The following is a 24384-nucleotide window of genomic DNA, read 5'->3' as shown; positions in this document are numbered from 1 at the left end:
GTCTTTGTCAATTGCACAATGTTGAATATTCATGGTTATCCACGTGTATTACAATATTACAGCTCTCACTTTTAACCTTAAACCTAATTCCTTGGCTGCAAATCATTTTCAAGGCAGCTTCAGGTTGTGAAAAGTGCGAAATATACAAGGCTGCCTTTCCGGTTCTGAAATATTTGATGGAATGTCGACGGGAACTCTTATTCCTTTGAGCTGCTATGCCTAAAAATAAAGTCACTCTCCAGCAGACTTAGAGCCAAGAGCACTGCCCAGCACAGTTCAGGTAGGTCCAAGACGCGCAGTTGGCTGGTCTCAGCTGGCTGTTGTAGAAGACTTCATTTGCAAGTAGCTCCTCAACTGAGGAAGACACTCAGGTTTCACCTGACCTGCCCATTGTTAGCAATTCAAGCTGCAAAGTGCAGGTATCAGATGAAGACACACTTGACTGTGAAGCCGTGCAGAATCTAACAGCCGCACAGAATCTCATTGTCTAGGTTCACGCATGAAGAGTGGATCACTTGGGCAATATATAGGAGAGCCTCTGGTACTCACAGAATCATACCCTGAAGGCGATTGAAGAGAAAGAGGCAAAAAACTTGCAAAATAATTTTTGAAAATAAAATTAATGAGGTAACATTTGCATTTTGGATATGATACATTCAGTATAGACAATATGAAATTACTATAACGGTTGGAGCCAGCATTTTCACCTACTTATTTTAATATCAGTGATCTTTAATGGTTTGGTGTTTTTCAGATGTTATGGGTGGGATTCTCTGACCCCTCGCTGGGTTGGAGAATCGCCGGGGGTGCGGCGTGAATCCCGCCCCCGCCGGCTGCCGAATTCTCCGGCGCAGGGGTTTTGGCGGGGGCGGGAATCGCTCCGTGCCGGTCGGGGGCCGCTGGGATGACGCCAGCACATACTGGCGCTCCCGCACATGCGCCAAATTGCGCTGGCCGGCGGAGGCCCTTCGGTGCCGGTTGGCATGGCGCCATGCCCTTCCGCGCCGGCAGGCGCAGCGCCAAACTCTCCGGCACCAGCTAAGCCCCTGAAGGTGCGGGGGATTCCGCAGCTTTGGGGCGGCCTGATGCCGGATTGGTTTATGCCACTCCTTGGTGCCAGCATGGCGGGCATGCCCCGCCGGTTCGCAGAGAATACCACCCCATATTTTGGAATTCTTTCATGTTCTTTAGCGATCGATAGTTCATAAGATATAAGAGCAGAATTTGGCCGTTTGGCCCATCAAGTCTGCTTTGCCGTTCAGTCCTGGCTGATCTCATCCTGGCCTTGGGTACAGAATCTTTGGGTACAGAAGGAGGCCATTCGGCCCATCGAGTCTACACTGCCTCTCTGAAAAAGCATTTTACCGTGTCCAACTCCCCTGTCTTATCCCCTTAATCTTGCACATTCTCACATTTCAGATAGCAATCGGATTCATTTTTGAAAACCTCGATAGAACCTGCCTCCTCCACTCCCTCAGGAAGCGTCATAGAATCCTTACAGCGCAGAAGCAGGCCATTTGGCCCATTGAGTCGGCACCGACCCTCTGCAAGAGCACCCTACCTAGGCCTGCTCCCCTGCCCTATCCCATTAACCCTGTAATTCCACCAAACATGCACATCATTGGACACTAAGGGGCAATTTAGCATGGCCAATACACCCAACCTGCACATCTTTGGACCGTAGAAGGAAACTCACACAGAAAGAGAACATGAGAACGTGCAAAGTCCACACAGTCAGCCACCCAAGGCCAGAACGGAACCCAGGACCTCGGCACCGCGAGGCAGCAATGCCAACCACTGTGCCACCGTGCCACCCCAAAGTTTGTTCCAAACTTCAACCACCTTCTGGGTGAAAACAGTTTTCCTCACATCACAGTTACTCCTTTTGCCAATTATTTTGAATCTATCCACACTATTTCTTGATGCTCTATCGCAGGGGTGGGCAAACTTTTCCGTGCAAGGGCCACATTCAGAAATTCACAATTCACAAAGGGCCGCATAGTATATTAAGTAAAATAATTACTTCACCCGGTTATGATTCTGGGCGCCTCATATAGAACATAGAACAGTACAGCACAGAACAGGCCCTTCGGCCCTCGACGTTGTGCCGAGCAATGATCATCCTACTCAAGTCAACGTATCCACCCTATACTAGTAAGTAACCCAACAGCCACCCCATTAACCTTAAAAAAAAATTTTTTTTTAAAATTAAAAAAAAAAATTTTTTTTTTTTTTTTTAATGACTTGGAGGGCCGCAGAAATTCCTTTGGCGGGCCGCATGCGGCCCGCGGGCCGTAGTTTGCCCACCCCTGCTCTATCGCGAGGGAACAGTTTCTCCTGTCCATACCCCGCAGGACATTGAATATCTCTATCAAGTCTTCAAGCCTTAACTCCACTGTCCTGGCATTCTCCATAACTCTTCAACCCATTACTAATTAAAAATCTGTCCAACTCCTCCTTAAATTTACTCACTGTCCCAGCATCCAGCGCACTCTGGGTAGCAAATTCCACAGATTCACAACCCTCTGGGAGAAATCGTTTCTCCTCAACTCCGTTTTAAATTTGCTACCTCATAACCTAAAACTGTGACCTTTGATATCATTTCACAAACATGCTTCGAAAATTATCTGATGCCGTGATAAGATTGGAGAAAGATACCGAGTATGGCTTATCGACTATTGTTTTTTTTTTTTTAAATTTAGAGTAGCCAATTATTTTTTCCAATTAAGGGGCAATTTAGCGTGGCCAATCCACCTACCCTGCACATCTTTGGGTTGTGGGGGTGAAACCCACGCAGACACGGGGAGAACGTGCAAACTCCACACGGACAGTGACCCAGGGCCGGGATTCGAACCCGGGTCCTCAGCGCCCTAGGCAGCAATGCTAACCACTGTACCACCGTGCTGCCCCATCGACTATTGTAATTAAATGTATGCAGTTACGATAAAAGTCCTCAAAAAGAAAACAAGTACAACAGGAATAAAATCCACAATATGATTTCATTATTGATTTAGTTTTAAGCATTGGAAAGGTGGCATTTTTAATAAAGTTATCATCACATCACTAACAATATAGGACAATAGGGCATTATTTACTACTGGTATTATGATACAGTACGATGAACAATGATTCATAGTTTTATACATAAGTCACAGAAACAGCATTGGGCTGACAATCAATATTTGCATGGTATGAAGGACAGAGATTTCAATGGAGCAATTTTTAAGGTTTTTTTAATGCTGCCATGTTATGTTTGGCCACCTGTACATTCTGTGTGGCAGACAACACTGGTATTATATATATGTAGGTATATATAGAATCTTAAGACAAACAATTTTCATAGATTTCAAACCGGCCACTGGATTTACTCTGCAGCCATCAGTGGTTGCAAAAATAGTCCCACAGTTCCGAGAACACAAACTAATACAAACACCCACAGGAATATTCTATCAATTACCAGAGCCACATATTTCCAATCATCTTCGACCTGCAAAATACAAAGATGTCACAGAATTACCTCCCCACGTAATTCAACTGTGGATGGTTAATACCGTCCCACCCCCACCCAAACCCCCTTACTTAGCCTTCGTGTTTTAGAACTGAAACAAAATACACAGGGCGGGGAAAATTATTTATATGGATATGAAAGAAATAGAAGCAGCACGGTAGCATCGTGGCTAGCACTATGGCTTCACCGCGCCAGGGTCCCAGGTTCGATTCCCGGCTTGGGTCACTGTCTGCGCGTTCTCCCCGCGTATGCGCGGGTTTCCTCCGGGTGCTCCGGTTTCCTCCCACAAGTCCCGAAAGACGTGCTGTTAGGTAATTTGGATATTCTGAATTCTCCCCCTGTGTACCTGAACAGGAGCCGGAATATGGCGACGAGGGGCTTTTCACAGTCACTTCATTGCAGTGTTAATATAAGCCTACTTGTGACAATAAAGATTATTATACATAGGGAACAGTTTGTGTAATTTTATTGTTGAAATTAACATGATTTGCCTGGTGGTTAATTTCCAAAGTCTTATCCTGTGCCATTCTCCATAATGTGGTATCACCTTAATGCAAATAAATAGCATTAAGCAAACAGGTTAGTAAACAGCAAACAAATCAGCATAAATAAGTATTTTAAATTGTAGTCACGATAGTAATTCTGTGAACTACAGCAAAATGCTATACAGCAATGAGATGAATAATCATATAATAATCTGTTTTTAGTGGTGCTTGAGTGAGAAGTGAGAAGAACAGTGGGCGACTACCCACTGTCTCACTGAATGGGATCTTCTACCACCTAAGAGGATAGATGGGGCATTGGTTTAACATCTTAGGCCGGAGGGGAGGGGGGCCGGCTGCTGGACCTCGCTATCAGGCCGGCCGCTCAGAATAACAGCCCGTTAGCGGGATTTGGGAGGGAATCCCTTGCAATCCCCGCCATGCATAAATTTGCATGGCAGGTTCGGCCCGGCACGTCTGTTGATGTCATATAAGAGCAAGATGCATGAAAGGTGGCTCCCGACAGGGCCTTTATTTTTGATCCCTTCTACCCGATTTGTTGGGGCGGGGGGAATTTTGTTGTCCAAACCCAGTTAGTTGATTCGGTGGAATGTTGCCTAATGGAGGCAGCTCAGAAACGTCGATGAAAATGCCCAATGTGAAGAAAGCTCAGGAGGGTGGCCCATGGAAGGAACCGGAGGGAGGGAAGATGGCTGCCGCGCCCATTGCATTAGACACGCTGGCTGTGGTGATTGGCGTCGGAGCTGGAAAAATCCAGCAAACAGATGGGCAGTCAGTGCGAGCGGCAGGGCAAGGAGGTAAAGGAATCATTTATATGACGACGTTGAGGAGGCTTTGGGCCTGATTGGCGAACAGCTTGTAAAGACCTCGAATGTGTTGAAAGCGCAAGGTGAGACATTGAAGGGTGTGGAGGAGGCCTGGTCTCAGCATGGGGATCGGTTTGCCTCGTTGGAAGCGGAGTTGCTGCTCGTGGAGGAGAACAACAAAGGCCCGAGGTTAAAAGTGGAAGATCTTGAGTACTGGTTGAGGCGGTTGAACCTCAGGTTGGTGCGGCTGCCGGGGGGAGTGGAGGGCTCGAAACTGACATCTTTTTGGAGATGTTCTCTCGGCTGGTAGGAGGGGATGAGTTGTTCTCCCCTTCGGAGTTTGACAGAGTTCACCGGGCGCTCCGGCAGAAGCCAAGGCCGAATAGTCAACACTGGTAGTGATTCTCCACTTTCACAGCCACCAAAGGAAGAGGATGGTCTTAGAGTGGGCGGAAAAGATCCAAAATATTGACTAGGACGGGCGCACATGCGGATATATCAGGACATTGGGACTGAGCCGGAGCAGAGGTGTGCAAAGTTTTATAGTAAAGAGCTGTGATTGGAAATAGTGTACCGGCACGACGGCTGGTGTTCTCGACATGCCGGAGGCCTTTATCATAGAGAAGAAGCTGGGATCGGTCTGAGGAGGACCGTTTGGGACTTTGCGTATGAAGGGGGTGTTTGTGCAGTATGCGACTCGTTGGGCCAGGTTGGGTGGAGGGCAATGGGCCGAGTTGTTTGGGGGCTGGATGGCGGTGATTGTGGCAACAGGGAATCTGCGAGCCTGGAGGGGGAGGGAGCGGGGGAAGGGAGAACTAATAATGATCAGGGGGTTTTCTTTGTATTGCATTGTGGTGGGGATGGCTGACTCGAGGGGAGGGAGGTTGGTGAGAGACCCCCAACAAGGTTAGTCATCTGGAACATACGGGGCCTTGGGGGGGGGGGGGGAGAGATTCCGGTCAGCAAAAGAGTTCATTTTCAAGCAGGGATGTTCTGGCCGATCAGGGGGTTTGTTACGTGATGGTTACAGGTACACTGGAGGGGGAGGCCGGGGTGATGGTGAATGCGTACATCCCGATTTGGGACGGTGTTAAGTTTATGGGACGATTGCTGGCGCAATACTGAAGTTGGACACACACCAATTGAATTTAGGAGGGGGGAGGGAGATTTAATTGTGTGTTGGATCCAAAGTAGGATCACTTCAGGCCATGATATCACTGGCCCCTTCAGAGATGGCACTCGTGGAAGGGACAGGAGGGGCAGACCCATGGCAGTTTACGCACCCAGGGGGAGGGGTAAGGAGTTTATGTTTCCCCCACCCCGGTACACAAGGTGTACTTGAGGATTGACTTTATGTCATGGGTAGGACCTTTCTCCCTGGACTGAAAAATGCTACGTATTTGGCGGTGGTTATTTCTGACCACGCGCTGTACTTGGTGGGCTTGATGCTGTCGGCGGGTCGGGCGCATCGCCCGGGATGGAGGCTGGATGTGGGACAGTTACCAGGCTTTGTGAGAAGATTTCTCGAACCATAAAGGAGTACGTTGAATTGAATGAGAACGGGACGGTCTCGCCCTCTATTTTGTCGGAGGCGTTAAAGGCGGTGATTAGAGGGGAGATCATCTCGTACAAGGCGTACATCGACAGAGAGGTGAGGAAGGAGCGTCAGGAGTTGGTGGATGAGACTCTGGACGTGGGTCGGGAGTATGCGAGTGACCCAACGCTGGAGTTATGGGCACACAAGAAGAAGCTGCAAATACAGTTCAACCTGTTGTCCATGGGCCAGGTGGTGCGCCAATGGCACCTCTTAAATGGGATGGTATATGAGTACGGGGAGAAGGCTTGCTGCTATTTTACCCATCAGTTATGGCAACAGGAGGCTGCTTGGGAGATTGTGCAGGTGAGGGAGCCGTCGCAAAAACTGTGAACGGGACGTTTCAGACCTTCTATGAGGGGCTTTGGAATTCGAAGCTGCTGGGGGATGAGTAGGGAATGACAGGGTTCTTAGAGGGCTTGGAGATCCCCCAGCGAGAGGAATTGCAGGTGGAGTTGGAAGCACTGTTGGGTTAGAGAAGGTTCAAACAACTTTAGGAAAGATGCAGATGGGAAAGACGTCGGGACCAGATGGGATCCTGGTAGAATTCGATAAGAGGTTTGTGGATCAGTTGACCCTGTTGGGGTTGGGAACGTTTAATAATTCACTGGCGCGGGGTTCTCTCTCGAAGACGTTGTTCCAGGTTTCCTCCTGAAGAAGGATAAGGATCCCACAGAGTGCGGATCATACCGCCCGATTTCGCTGCTCAATGTGGATGCAAAGTTTTTGGCTAACGTCTTAGCATTGAGGTTGGAGCCTTGTCTCCTGGAGGTAGTGGAGGAAGATCAGACAGGCTTTGTGAAGGGCACAAAACTGTTGTCCAATGTGAGGTGGCTACTCAACGTAGTGCTTATCCCGGCAGGGCGCCAGAACCAGAGATAATCGTGTCTTTGGACGCAGAAAAAGCGTTTGATAGGGTTGGGGGAGCTATTTTTTGCGGTTCTGGAGAAATTTGGACTGGGTTCTGGGTTTGTGTCGTGGGTGCGGCTATTATACGAACCTCCATCTGCTAGTAACAATCTTTTAATAATAATTGTTATTATCGTTACAAGTAGGCTCACCTTAACACTGCAATGAAGTTACTGTGAAAATCCTCTAGTCGCCACATTCCGGCGCCTGTTCAAGTACACGGAGGGAAAATTCAGAATTCCAATTCACTTAACAACCACTTCTTTCGGGACTTTGGGAAGAAACCGGAGCACCGGAGGAAACCCATGCAGACACGGGGAGAAGCTGTAGGCTCCGCACAGGCAGTGACCCAAGCTGGGAATCGAACCTGGGTCCCTGGCATTGTGAAGCATCACCTCCTCCAAAATGGCGCCGTGGATTAGTACAGTGCACGCCGTTGGGACGGCCTCAGGACATCACCTGAAGACCCTCCCCCGATGCTCCGCCCCCGACGGGCCAACTTCCCGACGACGTGGATCGCTTGTGCTCTGAGTTTTCGTCAACCTCACGTGGTTGCTGCGGATTGTGTCCAGCGCCATCACAGTTGGGGGGTGGGGGGGCCGTTCCACTGGTTCGGGGGGCTTTGGCAAGGGCTCGGGGTGGTGGTCTGGGGGATAGCGAGCTAGGTTACGGGGGGGGGGGGGGGGGGGGCACTATCTGGCAGGGCCGGGTCAGCGTGCGGCCGGCGCCATAAGACCATAAGACATAGGAGTGGAAGTAAGGCCATTCGGCCCATCGAGTCCACTCCACCATTCAATCATGGTTGATTTTGTAGGGCACGACCATTGCCCATGTTGTAGGGCACGACCACTGGAGGTCGTCGCCGTGCGCATGCGCCCATGGACCCGGCAATTCTCCGGCTGTTTCTGCCGGCAATCCCAGGGGGTTTTAAGTGGCGCGACTGCTAGCCCCCCCACCGGGCGGAGCATCGGTGCGGGGGCAGCGCCGACTTTTTCATCGTAAGACGAGACAAATTCTCCGGAAAAACCCTCAAATACGGAGAATCCAACCCCTGGTCTCCCAAATCCAAAATTCCTGCTTATCTGAAAGATGGCACTGTTAACAGTACTGCACTTCCTTCGTACTCCTCTGCGAGTGTCAGACACTATTTACCGCTCAGTTACCACCGCCAAACATAAAGTCCAGAATTCTCTGGCTGTTGGGATTCTCTTTGCCCGCTGGCATTGCTGGCAGCGTGGGACGGCTTCAGTGGGACATTCCACTGGCAACCAGTTGACAAGCAGTGGGAGGAGAGAATCGCGCCATCAGCAAACGGCGCGTCGCAAACAACATTACTTACCTCATATTTTATCTAATTGCAACTTATAGGATATGGCTGTGCATAAATTGCTGCTGTTTTTCCCAACTTTATAATAGTGATTACACTTCAAAAGTAATTGGTTGCTATAAAGTGCTTTGGAGGATCCTGAGATCCCGAAGGGCTCTACATAAATGCAAGTTCTTTCGTTAAAAGATCCAGAAAATGTGTAATCAGATTGCAATATAGTAAGAATTTTTACCATCCAAATTGATGGGCAAATACGTTTCTATAATTATCTGTTGTTTTCCTTGTAACATCCAATAATAAGTAGACCTCATAATACTTGGCACAAAAAGAGCCATCTCACCCACATTAACCCAGTGAGTGCTTCTCAGTGCTTGAATTAGTGAATAATCGGTGTGTTCTCCAGAAAAGGGCATTAACATCAGTACCTCGGGAAACAAGCAAAAATGACCAGGTTTTGTCATGTTTGCCAGAATATAAATACATAAATGTAACATATGTAAAATAATAAAAATATAAAATAAATATGCATCTCAAAATATAAACACATTAAGAGATAAAGATGCAAATATGGAAGGGAGGTCGTGGAAGTTTGGGGGTGATTACTACAGCTCAATTTCTTGGGTTCTGATGAAGTCATAAATCACGTAAGTGAAACAGCCATGCATGATAGATATCTACATGGATCTGAGCTCGATTTTGGGGCTAAGGGCAGATTACTGACGGCCATCGTGCAAGGCTGACTTTCTGTTATCTATTCCTGTGCTTTTGGTTCAAATGGGAGTTGCAATCTTTTGCCAAAGGTTGAATTTTGTGTGAGATGAATGAACTCTTTTACTTGTGTCATTGGCAAATCCCATTGGAATAAGGCGAATGTGAGTGAGTGAGTAAGAGAGTGAGTGAGTGAGTAGGAGAGTGAGTGAGTGAGAGAGTGAGTGAGAAGAGTGAGTGAGAGCGAGGAGAGTGAATGAGTGAGTGAGTAGGAGTGAGTGAGTGAGGAGAGTGAGTGAGTGGGAGAGTGAGTGGGAGAGTGAGTGAGTGAGGAGAGTGTGAGTGAGTGAGTGAGTGAGTGAGTAGGAGTGAGTGAGTGATTAGGAGTGAGTGAGTAGGAGTGAGTGAGTGAGTGAGTGAGGAGAGTGAGTGAGTGAGTAGGAGAGTGAGTGAGTAGGAGAGTGAGTGAGTGAGTGACTGACTGAGAGAGTGAGTGAATAGGAGAGTGAGAGTGGGAGAGTGAGTGAGTGAGAGTGAGTGAGGTAAGTGAGCAGGAGAGTGAGTGAGTGAGTAGGAGTGAGTGAGTGAGTGAGTGAGGAGAGTGAGTGAGTGAGCCGGAGAGTGAGTGAGTGACTGAGTGAGAGTGAGTGAGTAGGAGAGTGAGAGTGGGAGAGTGAATGGGAGAGAGTGAGTGAGTGAGTAGGAGTGAGTGAGTGAGGAGGAGTGAGTGAGGAGGAGAGTGAGTGACTGAGTGAGAGAGGTAAGTGAGTAGGAGAGTGAGTGAGTAGGAGAGAGAGTGAGTGAGTAGGAGAGTGTGAGTGAGGAGAGTGAGTGAGTGAGTAGGTGTGAGTGGGTGGGAGAGTGAGTGAGTGAGTAGGAGAGTGAGTGAGTGAGTGTGAGTGAGGTAAGTGAGCAGGAGAGTGAGTGAGTAGGAGAGAGTGAGAGTAGGAGGGTGAGTGAGTGAGTGAGTGAGAGTGAGTGAGTGAGAGTGAGTGAGGTAAGTGAGCAGGAGAGTGAGTGAGTAGGAGAGAGTGAGTGAGTAGGAGAGTGAGTGAGTGAGTGACTGACTGAGAGAGTGAGAGTGGGAGAGTGAGTGAGTGAGAGTGAGGTAAGTGAGCAGGAGAGTGTGAGTGAGTGAGTGAGTAGGAGTGAGTGAGTGAGTGAGTGAGGAGAGTGAGTGAGTGAGTAGGAGAGTGAGTGAGTGACTGAGTGAGAGTGAGTGAGTAGGAGAGTGAGAGTGGGAGAGTGAATGGGAGAGAGTGAGTGAGTAGGAGTGAGTGAGTGAGGAGGAGTGAGTGAGGAGGAGAGTGAGTGACTGAGTGAGAGTGAGTGAGGTAAGTGAGTAGGAGAGTGAGTGAGTAGGAGAGAGAGTGAGTAGGAGAGTGTGAGTGAGGAGAGTGAGTGAGTGAGTAGGTGTGAGTGGGTGGGAGAGTGAGTAAGTGAGTAGGAGAGTGAGTGAGTGAGTGTGAGTGAGGTAAGTGAGCAGGAGAGTGAGTGAGTAGGAGAGAGTGAGTGAGTAGGAGGGTGAGTGAGTGAGTGAGAGTGAGTGAGTGAGAGTGAGTGAGGTAAGTGAGCAGGAGAGTGAGTGAGTAGGAGAGAGTGAGTGAGTAGGAGGGTGAGTGAGTGAGTGAGTGAGTGAATGAGAGTGTGAGTGAGTAGGAGTGAGTGAGTGAGTGAGTGTGAGTGAGTGAGTGAGAGTGAGTGAGGTAAGTGAGCAGGAGAGTGAGTGAGTGAGTGAGTAGGAGTGAGTGAGTGAGTGAGTGTGAGTGAGTGAGAGTGAGTGAGGTAAGTGAGCAGGGGAGAGTGAGTAGGAGAGAGAGTAAGACTTCCTGCCTGGATACACGGGGACTGGAAAGGTGCAAATAAAATTGACAGGATGACACCCACTGAGAGGTTTTACCTATTGAGCAGGATTGAATAGTCAGCGACTTTTTTCTCCTTGAGGAAGGAGAAGGTTTGCCGGTGGCCTCTTTGAGATCTTTAAAGTCATGAAGTTATTGATCGAGAAACTGTTTATTCTTGTGGGGAAAAACCAAAACAATGCAGTCATGAATAAAAGTTAAGTCACTAATAATCAAATAGGGAATTCAGGAGAAGCCTCTTTGTCCACCGAGAGGTTAGAAGGTGGACCTCGCTAACGCAGGGAGTAGTTGAGATGAAAAGCATAGATGTACTTTAGGGGAACGAACAAACATCAAAGTGAACCAGTTGACTCAAATGTCCTTTTTGAATGCTGTAAATGCTATGCACTGTAATTTGCAGCAAAGATACAAAGCAGCAACCCTATTACTTGCACATTAGGTAGATGCATATTTTGGGTCTCCACCTACCTCTTTGGCAGCATTCTGGCTCCTCGTGTTTTCTGCAATGTACTTGACATTCTCTATAGTCTGCCGGATTTCAGGAGACAGAAGTGAGACACCCAACAGAGTTTCGAGTGACTGAGGACTGGTGCGTCTGCAAAGGTTACAGGAAGCGGAATGACTGGGTTCCTTGCAATACTGACAGGAGCATTTTAACTGCTCTTTGCAAATCTTGTAGTCATCGTGCTCCAGGTGGTTGGCGCAGTTTACATGGGGCCAGTTCGCTTTCCTTCGCCTGCTCTTTGAATTTTCAGCTTGCTTTTCATCTAAAGGCCTTCTCATCAACATCACTCTGGGTAAGAAGTGCAGGAAGACCCTCCGCACCCACCCTGGCATGATGTGGGTAGTTGGGGTGCGATAGTGGACATTTAGGACAAAAACTGTAATAACAATAGACAAAGTGACAAAGATCATCGTAAATAACAGGTACTCGCCAATCAGGGGAATCACCAGAGAGGTGGATGGGATAGTTTCAGTAATAACCAACAGGAATACTGTCAAAGACAGGAGGACGGATATACACAAAGTGACCTTTTCTCCACAGTCAGAGGGCAGATAAAATACTAGAACAGTCAGAAAAGAGATCAGCAGGCAGGGAATGATCAGATTGATCGTGTAAAACAAGGGCAACCTTCGTATGTAGAAAGAATATGTGATGTCCACATAAATAGCTTCACAGCAATTATACTTAATGTCATGTTTATATCCAGGAGCATCAATGATCTCCCATTCGCCGCTCTCCCAATAGTCTTTCAGATTTACTTTGGACCCGATGATTGCAAGGTCAATTTTGGCTTTATCATAGGTCCACGATCCAAATTTCATCGAACAGTTCTGATAGTCAAAAGGAAAATAGGTGATGTCCATTGGACAGGAGCTTTTAAAAATAGCAGGAGGCATCCAGGTGACGGTTCCATCATATTTGAGTAGCGCTTTAGTTTTGTCCCCAACTTGGAATTCTCCCACCGCACTGCAAAGGAGAAGGGCCCAAAAGTGGTCAGTGCACCTCAAAAATATCTGGAGTAACTGTGATTAAATGCGCCCGACAGATTAAAGCACTGGCTCCCGGTAAATGGTCAGGACTCACTTGTTGTACAGCACAATGTCTGGCCTCCAGATCTCGGCAGAAGGAACTCTGATGGATTCGATGCCATCATAGTCAACTGGGTTCCACCGCAGTTTGTAATCATTCCACATCTGTCAGGAATACCCAGGGAAGAATTGGTAATATTGTGTTTGTTGTAAATATACGTAACTCTAATTTATCAACAAAGTATTTATTAGGTATGGCTCGGCTATCAATTTATTGGCGCGCTTAAATGCTACACTTACATGCATAGTAATTGACTCACAGAAAGGCCATTCATCAGAACTGCTATTCAATCCAGAACATTAATAACTCACTTTCTCTCTCAGGTGCTGCCAGACCGAAGTATTTCCAGCTCTGTCTTATTTCAGATTTCTGCAGTGTATTGCCCCTGGAGGAAGCACCGTGGCTGTTGGAGTACAATTCTATATTATGATGGGAGCACAGAAAGAGGGAAATCGGCCCATCACGCCTGTGCTAGCTCTTTGAAAGAGCAACACAATTAGCCTCACTCCCCTTCTCTCTGTCCATAGCCTGGCGCATTCGTTTTTTTTTTTTCAAAACTCTGATTCATATTAGCTCCCAGTCACCTGTTGCACCTCCGAATCAGAGTGCGGTGTCCCACGCTGGACAGTTAGAGCTCAGTGAACCGCACAATGCTTTTTATTCCTGCTCCAAAAGGAGTTGGAGGCTATCTAATCGGGTTGCCCGCTGCTACTGTTTCAGTGCAAATCTCAGAGAGTGCTTCTGCTAATTGAGCTGGGTTGTGGTGAAATTAAGGCCTCGGCTGTAAACTAGATTCCCTCGGGGTCAGTAGGGAGGGAAGTAGCTGGAATTGCCCTGGCTGGTGTGCTGGGTATCTGGGACCAGATGAATTTAAGATCTGAAAAAAAAACCATACATGGGCCCTGATGGTGCAGCAAGTGGGAGGGTTAAGTACCCAGAGAAGAGGGGCATTGCTTATGGACAAGCACCTGGCACAACTTACATGCCGCAGCCAAAGATTTGTCTCCATTATCTGGTTGACTTCGTCCTGTGAGAGAGGTGGTGGAAATGACACCAATTAAACTTTACAACAACAGCACTGTCACCCCCCCCCCCCCCCCCCCCCACCACCCCCCACACACACACACACAAAACCACACGTACACATACATGCAATTAAGTTCTGATGTAATTCGTACTCTCAAGTACTTCCCTTACCACTTTGACTAGCTGTGAGATGGAGATCTCGAAGTACACTGTGACCGGGTCAGAAACATTCTCCACCGGCCTGATGGACTGATTATACCGGCGGAATATTCTCTGGAACAGCCGATATTCTGCCCTGGAGGAGAAGGAACCTGTGCACACACACACACACACATCATCATCAGCATCATCCACTTCCTAGTGATAGGGCGCAGAATATAAATTGCAACACATCTCACTGATTAAACATGTAATCGACAAACAGCATTTAATGTCAGAGTCCGTTTATTAAAAATAATAATTGTCTCCACGCTTGTTGTCAGCTATATTTTTGCTGTGGATAATTAAATTGTGCCCTTACCGTGTATAAATAAAGGCAAAACGATAAGGATTAATGCATTCGGTTTCCCAACAGTTGTCATCTGTGCAGTAGCCGGCTGGCTGCCTTTTGATGGATGTTGAGTTGCTGAAGGCAGGTCTGACCAGGAAGGGACGTTCTCCCGGTTTGTTCCAACTGGATGAAGAGCGACACAAGCTCCGGGGCTGTGTTCCTCCAGTGCAGGATGGGGCTCCTTGTCAATCAGGCTTAAGCTACCCCGCCCTCGCTCCTCCCCCTACACCCGAGGATGAGACCGCTGCAGGCTGCAAGACTGAGTGAGACGTCTCCCTGGGCGAAGGAGCTTCACGCCAAACACACACAATTGTCAGATATTAGGGTTGGCTTTTCCTGTGGTGGGGGTGCATTGCTCCTAACATTCCCAGGGAACTTCAGCAGTCACATCTTAGGTATCCTAGAATTTCCTGTCGTGACTCAATCTGGACGTCGCGCCCGGGCTATGCACATTCCAGCTCCGAACTTCGGGTAAGCGTTCTCCAAGGCGGCCTTCAGGATGCGCGACAACGCAGAATTGCCGAGCAGAAACTGATAGCCAAGTTCCGCACGCATGAGTACGGCCTCAACTGGGACCTTGGATTCATGTGGCATTACATTCACCCCCCACCATCTGGCCTGGTCTTGTAAAATCCTACCAACTGCCCTGGCTTGAGTCAATTCACACCTCTTTATTCTGTGATCATCCCTCTCTCCAGTCGCACCATCTGGACCTGTAAAGACTTAATTCCCTCCAAAGACTCGCATTCAAAGTATCATCTTGCATCATTGACTCTGTCTATATATGTGTTTGTGGAACCCACCTCTTCACTCACCTGAAGAAGGAGCTGCGCTCCGAACGCTAGTGATTCAAAACAAACCTGTTGGACTTTAACCTGGTGTTGTAAGACTTCTTACCATTCAACCAATGCCAATTTATATTTGAAAGCTCTCCCGCATGCCAGCAGTCATGTGCAGTCAGATGGCGGGTGTGGCTGGAGCTGGCAGATGCACCGAGCGCCACCTCTGTGGTGCCCAGAGAAATTTCATGGCCTGTCCAGAAGACACTCACCATACACGACCCTTCCCCTTCACAACACCTTCCAGCTGTGATCATCACACTCGGGTATCCGATTGGGGGATCGAGCTAATCAGTGACTTTCAGTAAAACGATGCAGGTCCCTGCTTCCTCCAATTATTCTGCACACAACAACAAGCCTATTCTTCCTGATTTCTGGGTCTGTGCAGGGCATGAATTCACACAGTGCTGAGAAAGTACGTGGAGGAGGTTTGGGAGGTGGGGAGATAGCAGTTGTGTTGGGGGATGGAAGGGTGTTGGGGGGGGTGGGGGTATGTTAGGGTGATAGGGAGGGCAGCATGTGGCGCAGTGGATAGCACTGGGACTGCGGCACCGAGGTCTCGGGTTCGAATCCCAGCTCTAGGTCACTGTCCGAGTGGAGTTTGCACATTCTCCCCGTGTCTGTGTGGGTTTCGCCCCCACAACCCAAAGATGTGCAGGTTAGGTTGATTGACCACGATAAATTGCTCCTTAATTGGAAAAATTAAGGAGCAATGGGGGGTGGTGGGGGGGGGGGGGTGGGGGGGTGGGTGTGGTGGGGGGGGTGGTGGTGGGGGGGGGGGGGTGGTGGGGGGGGTGGTGGGGGGGTGGTGGGGGGGGGGGGTGGTGGGGGGGGGGGGTGGGGGGTGGGGGTGGGGGGTGGGGGGGGGCGGTCGGTGTCCAGACCTGGAAAAGCTGAGGCCACAATCACCTTCATTCTTCAGTTAAGGCTCAGCTGCATGTGGGCCACGACTTTATGTCACCTCGAAGCAAGTCACATAATTGACCTCGGGCGTGCTTTGTCAGGTCACTAAAATTGTACGTCAACTCCTCAAACGGTTCCTGGTGCATCACTCAAGGCCTACCTATGCTCTGCAGTGGACACCTATCTCACACTTCTTAGAATCATAGAATTTACAGTGCAGAAGGAGGCCTTTCGGCCCATCGAGTTGTTGGAAAGAGCATCCTATTTAAACCCACGCTTCCACCCCATCCCCGTAACCCAGTAACCCCAACTAACCTTTTGGACTCTAAGGTGCAATTTAACATGGCCAATCCACCTAACCTGCACATCTTTGGACTGTGTGAGGAAACCAGAGCACCCGGAGGAAACCCACGCCAACACGGGGTGAAAGTGCAAACTCCACACAATCACCCGACCGGAATTGAACCTGGGATCCTGTAGCTGTGAGGCAGCAGTGCTAACCACTATGCCACCGTGCCGCTCCTTGTTCCTCATACTCTGCTTCAGCATTAAACAGGAATAGAGCCACCAAAAGAAACATTTTTAGATGTTATTTCAAACATTCAGTGGACATGTTGAATGCAGTATGGAAAGAGGAAAGTGGCTTCAGTGTTTCTAGTACAAGTTGCTTTGGCCGCAATTCCCCCCCACCCCCCCCCACGCCGGGTGGGAGAATCGCGGGGGCGCCGGGCAAGTCCCGCTACGCTGCCCCGGGGGTGGCCTGTGGGGGGGGGGTTGGATCGAAGACTTGGGGGTTGCTCAAGAGGGGTCTGGCCCACGATCGGTGCCTAACGATCGGCGGGCCGGCCTCTCTGACAGATGGACTCCTTTCCTCCGCTGCTCGATAAGATCACTCCGACATTTCTTTTGGGGTTCCCGCGGGGAGGTCGGCAACCACGCATGCACGGGTTGACGCAGCCAAACCTGCGAATGCACGGGCGACACCATTTACGCGGCGCCAAGGCCCGGCGCGCGTAAATGACGCGGCGCCGCTCCTAGCCCTCTGGGGGTGGGGGCGAGGAGCGGCCTCCGACATCGGAGTGAAGAACTCCAGTTTTCACTCCGACGTCGGCACTTAGTCTCCCGTTGGGAGAATCCCGCCCTTTGTGTCTGAGATCATGTCATGACACGTGCTAATGTATCTGAAAGTCTGATCAGAATTTGAAGGGACCATCTGCAGGTTAGAAAGTTGGGCTATGGCTGGTTTTATGAGCAGTGACCCATTTGGGTGGGAGGATCAGTAGACAGCTGGAGATTTAAGAGTATTGTACTTGTGTGTGCAACTTATTTATGCACACAATTCTACCGGGAATTATTCCAGGGAATTAATTTGCACCCTGCGCGCACAAATGCACAAATGAAATTTAAGACCATCGTGCTAAGAACCCTAAATTGGGAACCCTATTTGAATTGTCACTGTGCGTAAGTGTAGTAGACTTACATATAAGTAAACTTTAACTTGTGGTGAGGCCAATTATTATGAATTGAAAAACCTTTTGTTCTTTAGGGATTTTGCCAAGGATGATATCATGACTGGCAGAGGCCTGGAGGTCCAAAGGGCCTGTTCCTGTGCTGTATTATTCTTTGTTCTTCAGATAGATAGTTCCAACGTACTACTGGGTCTCAACCATTTTTGGTTGCAGGGCCTTTTTTTAAATCGATTATTAATCGCCGACACACTATCCAAATGATAACATGGATAGTGTTCATAATGTGAAAGTGCTGCATGCAAAAGTGTTTAAATAATGTTTTTAATAAAACTATTATTTACTTGCAAATATTAATGATTGGGTGTGCCTGCTCCTCACTGCATTGTTTTTCATATGATGTTTGACAAAATACTTGTAAATCATTCAGTATAAAAAGTATCGTTTCTTGTAACTCAGGGAATGTGGTTACAGAATACAGCCTGCCCCAAAACACCCATAAAATCCTCTGTAATTCAAATTAAAGGAATGGATCTGCGGAGTACCTGGAGACAGGCTGAAGGATGGCTTGACGCTAGTTTGTGCATCTCCTTGAGTGACAGCGAGGCAATGCCACGGGGGAGACCTTTAGCATATCAGTCTGCACGGGGCTTTCTACCAAAGCGCTCAGTATCCTCAGTGGCAGGTGGCTCTGAGTGGCTATGAGATGGCAAGATGAGATTCTGATTCCTCACTGTGCATCCTGCTACCAGCCGCACACATCGCCCATCCACAAGGCCCTCCCTGTTCGGTAAGCACTTTCACATTGTTTCCTGGCTCCTCCTTGCAAGTCTCTGCACATCCACAGAGATCCAGGATTCCACTTTGAGAACTACTGTAAGTGATGATTGTAAAATGCTGTGGAGGTGTGGGTATATTGTACTTATGCAAGTAGCACACTCATGTCTACATGCCCACAGTTGTTGTGGACCGCCTATGCAAATGCAAATATGCAGGTAATCCCAGATAACCTAAGTGGGGCAGCAGGGAAGCACAGTAGTTAGCACAGTTGCTCCACGGCGCCAGGGACCCGGGTTCGATTCCTGGGTTGGGTCACTGTCTGTTCCGGGTCTGCACATTCTCCGTGTGTCTGTGTTGGTTTCCTCCGTGTGCTCTGGTTTCCTCCCACAAGTTCTGAAAGACGTGGGGCGCGATTCTCCACAAATGCGGAGAGTCGTGAAGGCTGCCGTGAAACTGGCCGTGTTTCACGGCAGCCTCCGCGCCCCCTCCCGGGACCCGATTCTGCTCCCCGGTCGGGGCTAGCAGCGGGGCCCCGTGAACCACGGCATCGCAGGCTTAGCGAACTTCGCTAAGCCCACGCGCCAAGGGTAACGGCGGCTGACGCGCAAGATGAGGTCAGCCGCGCATGCGCGGATTGGACGGCTCCAACCCGCGCATGCGCGGATGACGTCATCACGCATATGCGTGAAACCCGCGCATGCTCGGGCCGTCATGCCCCTCAGCCGCCCCGCGGACTGATCCAGCGGGGCGGCGGAGGAACAAAGAGTGCGCGGGGTTCGGACCCGCTGCCCGCGATCGGTGGGCACCGATCACGGGCCCATTCCACCCTTGGCACGGCCGTGGTGCGGCCGTGCCAATCGGTGTCATGGTTCTCCAGAACAGCACTTTGCGGCCGTTTTCACGAACGGTGAGAGCAGGTGTGTTTGCGTTCGTGAAAACGGCCGTAAAGGCCTGGGAACTCGGCCCATCGGATAGGGGAGAATCGCTGTTCGCCGTAAAAAAGCGGCGAGCAGCGATTCGTGTCGTGGGGCGGCCGTGGGGGGTGGGGAGAATAGCGGGAGGTCGGGAAAAATGTCGGGAAGGCCCTCCCGCTATTCTCCCCCCCCCCCCCCCCCCCCCCCGTCGTGGGGGGCGGAGAATCGCGCCCGTGCTTGTTAGGTGAATTAGACATCCTGAATTCTCCCTGTGTACCCGAACAGGCGGTGGAGTGTGTTGACTGGGGGATTTTCACAGTAACTTTATTGCAGTGTTAATGTAAGCCTAATTGTGACACTAGTAAAGATTATTATTGTTATAAAAAATAACATTTAAAGTCATTTAATCACAACCTCACGGCGCCGAGGTCCCAGGATTGATCCCGGCTCTGAGTCACTGCCGTGTGGAGTTTATCATTCTCCCCATGTTTGTTTGGGTTTCGCACCCACAACCCAAAAGATGTGTAGGCTAGATGGGTTGGCCACGCTAAATTGCCCCTTAATTGGAAAAAATGAATTGGGTACTCTAAATCATTGTTGGTCATACTGATCCCATAGAAATGTACTTAAGTATTTAAAATATAGGTCTCAGTAACAATAAACTTTACAAACCCAACTCAATAACCAACATTAAAGACTGAAAATATGACTTTGTTTCCCCTGGCACTAAAATTAAATCCATTCTGAACAGCATAAGAGTTGGAAATTTGTGAGTACAGCAATTTAATGTGAGGTGAATGCCAATATAATGAGCTGAAATGTGTTTGGTGATTGGGAGGAATAAATGGGCATGAAATTACTTGAGTCCAAATTTCTTCTATCATTTATGCCACATACTTGCTTTATACCTCAACGCAGATACTTATGCATGTAAGTACAGGAAATTTAATTCCGTGAATATGGAATGGCAGTCATGTTGTGAATTGTACATGATTGGGCAATATCGCTCTCAACTTCTGAATCACTCATGTATTTTTTTTAAATTTAGAGTAACCAATTATTATTTTTTTCAAATTAAGGGGCAATTTAGCATGGCCAATCCACCTACCCTGCACATCTTTGGGTTGTGGGGGTGAAAGCCACGCAGACATGTGGAGAATGTGCAAACTCCACACGGATAGTGACTCAGAGCCGAACCCATGTATGAAACTAACCCATGAAAAGCAGAAGAAATTGGACAACACAAGAACCTTGTTTTTGATTATTAAACAAATGAACACAGATCCCCAACCATACAGTGTTCAGTATTTGGGTTAAAGACATAGTTACATGGACTGAAAGATATGAACGTTGTGACAGATCGGAGATCTGTCTTGTGTCAAATTAGAGAAGACTGTAATTTAATCATTCTTTTGGATATTTTGCTCACTGACCAACTGGTAACCACTTATATTTGATTACTCCAAGCTGGAAACAGTCTGTGTCTACTCAAGATACATATTATTTGTCTCATGTGTAAAAGGCCGGATGAGTCATCTTATCTACGTGCATTGTTTACCAAATCATGGATGCAAAATTCATTCAGGTGTCAGGAACAATTGATATTGATTGCTGGGCTGCTAGTCGGAGACAGAGCTTATCATTTAGGAATCACTGCCTGGCCCATTCTTTGGAAAAAAACTATTACTTTCAGCCTTCGGCATTGCTTTGTTTCACGTTGTAAACATCTCAGAGAAATCTGTCAGGCAGATTGACTGATGCCATTGAGCTCTATTATAATTGGTAGCTGTGGAAGAAAAAGGGCTGTGGATGCTCAGTCGCTGAGTACATTCAAAATTGAGATTGATAGATTTATGGCAAGTAAAGACATTAAGGCAAACAAGACAAAAAGGCTGCATGGGTAGTAGATTTTGTTTTGCGTAACTTCACCATTTATGGACTATTTTCACATTCAAAAGTCTTCAAGTTCTAAAAAATGCGAAAAGGCTCCTGTAAGATTTGATGATGAGCATCAGGTCAGATACTACGTGCCAGGCTCAGCTCGTGCAAGCCTTGACCAGGTCAGAGTTTGGATCGGACAACAGACAATTGTGCAAAGTCAGACGCACTGTGAAAGACACACTGTTCCTTTGAATGGACAATTTTGTAATTTTATAGTGAAGTTCCCCAGGGGTCAGTTTTTTGGACTCTAGTTTTTCCTGATATATATTTATGTTCTAGATTATTGTGTTCGGGGCATGTTTTGAGATGACGTGAAGATTGGAAATGTCTTGAACTTCAAAAGGACATAAACATGCTGGAGGATTGGACATACAAGAGGCAGATGAAGTTCATTGCAGAGAAGTATGAGGTGATTCATTTTGACAGGAAGAATGTGGAGAGACAGGATAAAACAAAGGGAGAAACTCTAAACGAGGTGCAGGAACAGAGGGACCTCAGTGTTTAGGTACATAAGTCATTGAAGATGGCAGGGAATATTGAGAGAGCATTTAATAACACGTATAGTGTCTTGGGCTTTATTAATAGAGGCACTAAGCATAAGACTAAGGAGGTCATGCTGAGCTTGTATAAGCCCTCATCTGGATTACAGCATCCAGTTCTGGGCGCCATACTCGAGGAGGGATGTGAAAACATTGGAGAGAGTACAGAGGAGATTCACAAGAATTATTCCTGTAGCGATGAGGATAGTTTGGGGAGGTTGTAACTGTTCTCCTTGGAGAAAAGACGGCTGAGAAGAGACTTGACAGAGGAATTCAAGATCCCAGGGGGTATGGACAAGGTAAATAGTAAGAAACTGTCCCCACTCAAGAGAGCATCCAGAACCAGAGGGCATAGATTCAAAATAATTGGCAAGAAGAGTAGAAGTGACGTGAGGAAAATGTTTCCACCCAGAGGGTGATTGCAGTCTGGAACAAGCTTCCTGAGAGTGTGGTGGAGGCATATTCGATCGAGGTATTCAAAAGGGAATTGGATTGCTATCTGAAAAAAAAGAATGTGCAAGGTTACGGGATAAGGCAGTGGTGTGAGACCGGATGGAATATTATGTCAGTGAGCCAAGGGAGACCCGATGGGCCAAATGGTCTTCCTCTGAACTATTAAGATGTGTGATTCTCTTTCTGTGATTTCCATTGAAAAGGTACAATGTTCCTACTGGGTATTGAACTAACAGGCGCGTTAAAGGTCAGTCAGAGATGGGAGTGGCCTTTTATTTTGCTGGTCGAAATAAGGGAGGAATATTTGTCTTTGACAATGGTGAAACACAGGAGGCAAACATATAAAAATATTGTAATACGACCCTGGATCATAACAAAACAGATTTAGGATTAGAGAGTTTTTTAAAAATTACATAATAAATCCTATGTTTGCTATGTTAATTAACGGAGAAGTAGACTGATATTTGTTTGGCAGTGTATAGAAAATTATTAGAATACGTTTACATGTGTGGCCTTAAGCAGAATTGACCTTTTCCAAAGTTTCCCGTGGTCCTTAAGCTTTCTTGTTTTCAATGATCATGATGTGTGATCCCCTCCCCTGCCCAAGAGGGACATTGGTTTGATGTACTCCACTGCATTACAGTTCTCCAATATCATGTTGTGTGAAAGACTGTATCCTCCTGTGAATTCCTGAATGGATTTTAATTTCCAAACCACAGAAAAAAAGCAGTAAATAGGACAGCCAGCCTGTTGATTATAATCTTCAATCCATTATTTTTCAACCATATAAATACCAGTGAGACTAGTCACACTGTTGCAAGTTGGTGTTTGGGGAGAATAAGTGAAAAGGAATACACATAGTCATATGAAAGAATTGAAGTTGTGTTCTAAGGTGAGGAAGTGACATTTCTTTATACATTTCCAGGAACTATTGAATCGATTAGGATTTTATGCTGAAGGGAATTATGTTTGACAGAGATGCTGAGTACATGTCAGATGCAGAAGCGTTTTGTACAAATATTTAAAAGACTTGTGTCCATCAGGTCTCCAAAACATCACACTTGAAAACATACATCGTACCCAGCACCTGAATTAGTTGAAATGTTTAATTCGTAAAACATCAATTAATAATAATAATCTTTATTGTCACAAGTAAGCCTATATTAACACTGCAATGAAGTTACTGTGAAAAGCCCCTAGTTGCCACATTCCGGGGCCTGTTCAGGTATGCAAAAGGAGACTTCAGAATATCCAATTCACCTAACAGCACGTCTTTCAGGACTTGCGGGAGGAAACCGGAGCACCCAGAGGAAACTCACGGAGAACGTGCAGACACAGCACAGACAGTGAACCAAGCCGGGAATCGAACCTGGACCCTGGCGCTATGAAGCAGCAGTGCTAACCACTGTGCTACTGTGCCGCCCAATTGAACTGTTGGACGGAATGTGCCGATCAACAAATCGGAATGAAAACTTTCCATCCTGAATCAAAAATCAGGGGGTAGCCATTTTCTCTTTTATTTTATCAATTTAGAGTACCCAATTATTTTTTTACAACTGAGGGGCAATTTAGTGTGGCCAATCTACCTAACCTGCATATCTTTGGGTTGTGGGGGTGAAACCCACGCAGACGTGGGGAGAATGTGCTAACTCCACATGGACAGTTATCCAGGGCTCGGATCGAACCCAGGTCCTCAGCGCCTTGAGGCAGCAGTGCTAACCACTGCGCCACCCTGCTGCCCCTGAGGGAGCAGCCAATTTACATTCTCTCCCAAATTTATCTTTCTCAATTAAGTTTAATGAGAAAGAAAATTGAGTGGGGGACGGAACATAGGCTGCCCTTATGCTATAACCTGTGTTTCACTATTGTCAAAGACCTGTATTTCTCCATTATATCTGCCATCTGATAATATGTTCAGTACAAGTACGTTTTGCCATACAACTTTACACCACTTACCTTTAAGTGGTCACTTCCCTTTAAATAGTCACAGCCGGTCCCTTATGTTCATCTAGCAACCTGCAAACTCCTGCTTCTCCACTGCCTGTGTTCCCAGTGGCAGGCCAACAGCTTGCAATGGGAATAGACTGGAAGCTTTGGCATTGATGGGTTTGTGAAGCGCAGGTGGGTGCAAAGCCCAAAGCGTGCTGAAGAGGGGTCCAGAT

General features: G+C 47.6%; 1 protein-coding gene across 2 annotated transcripts; it reads right to left on the bottom strand.

The window, feature by feature from the left end:
• Positions 1–3009: 3009 nt before the first annotated feature.
• chrna6 (cholinergic receptor, nicotinic, alpha 6) lies at positions 3010–14574 on the bottom strand. 2 transcript variants are annotated; one of them, XM_038804229.1, is made up of 6 exons: positions 14358–14573; positions 14009–14148; positions 13794–13838; positions 12806–12915; positions 11686–12688; positions 3010–3487 (listed from the first exon to the last, which is right to left on the bottom strand). In XM_038804229.1, exons 1-6 carry the CDS (start codon positions 14416–14418, stop codon positions 3365–3367), a joined length of 1482 nt encoding a protein of 493 aa, XP_038660157.1. In that variant the 5' UTR covers positions 14419–14573; the 3' UTR covers positions 3010–3364. The 2 variants fall into 2 exon arrangements, with proteins under 2 accessions (XP_038660157.1, XP_038660158.1); XM_038804230.1 differs by lacking the exon at positions 13794–13838 and having other exon boundaries at positions 14358–14574.
• Positions 14575–24384: the final 9810 nt, after the last annotated feature.

This window comes from Scyliorhinus canicula, chromosome 8, assembly GCF_902713615.1.
Source record: "Scyliorhinus canicula chromosome 8, sScyCan1.1, whole genome shotgun sequence".
NCBI classification, from domain to species: domain Eukaryota; kingdom Metazoa; phylum Chordata; class Chondrichthyes; order Carcharhiniformes; family Scyliorhinidae; genus Scyliorhinus; species Scyliorhinus canicula.
The sequence above is the reverse complement of the archived record's forward strand: the minus strand, read 5'-3'. Positions and strand labels throughout refer to the sequence as shown.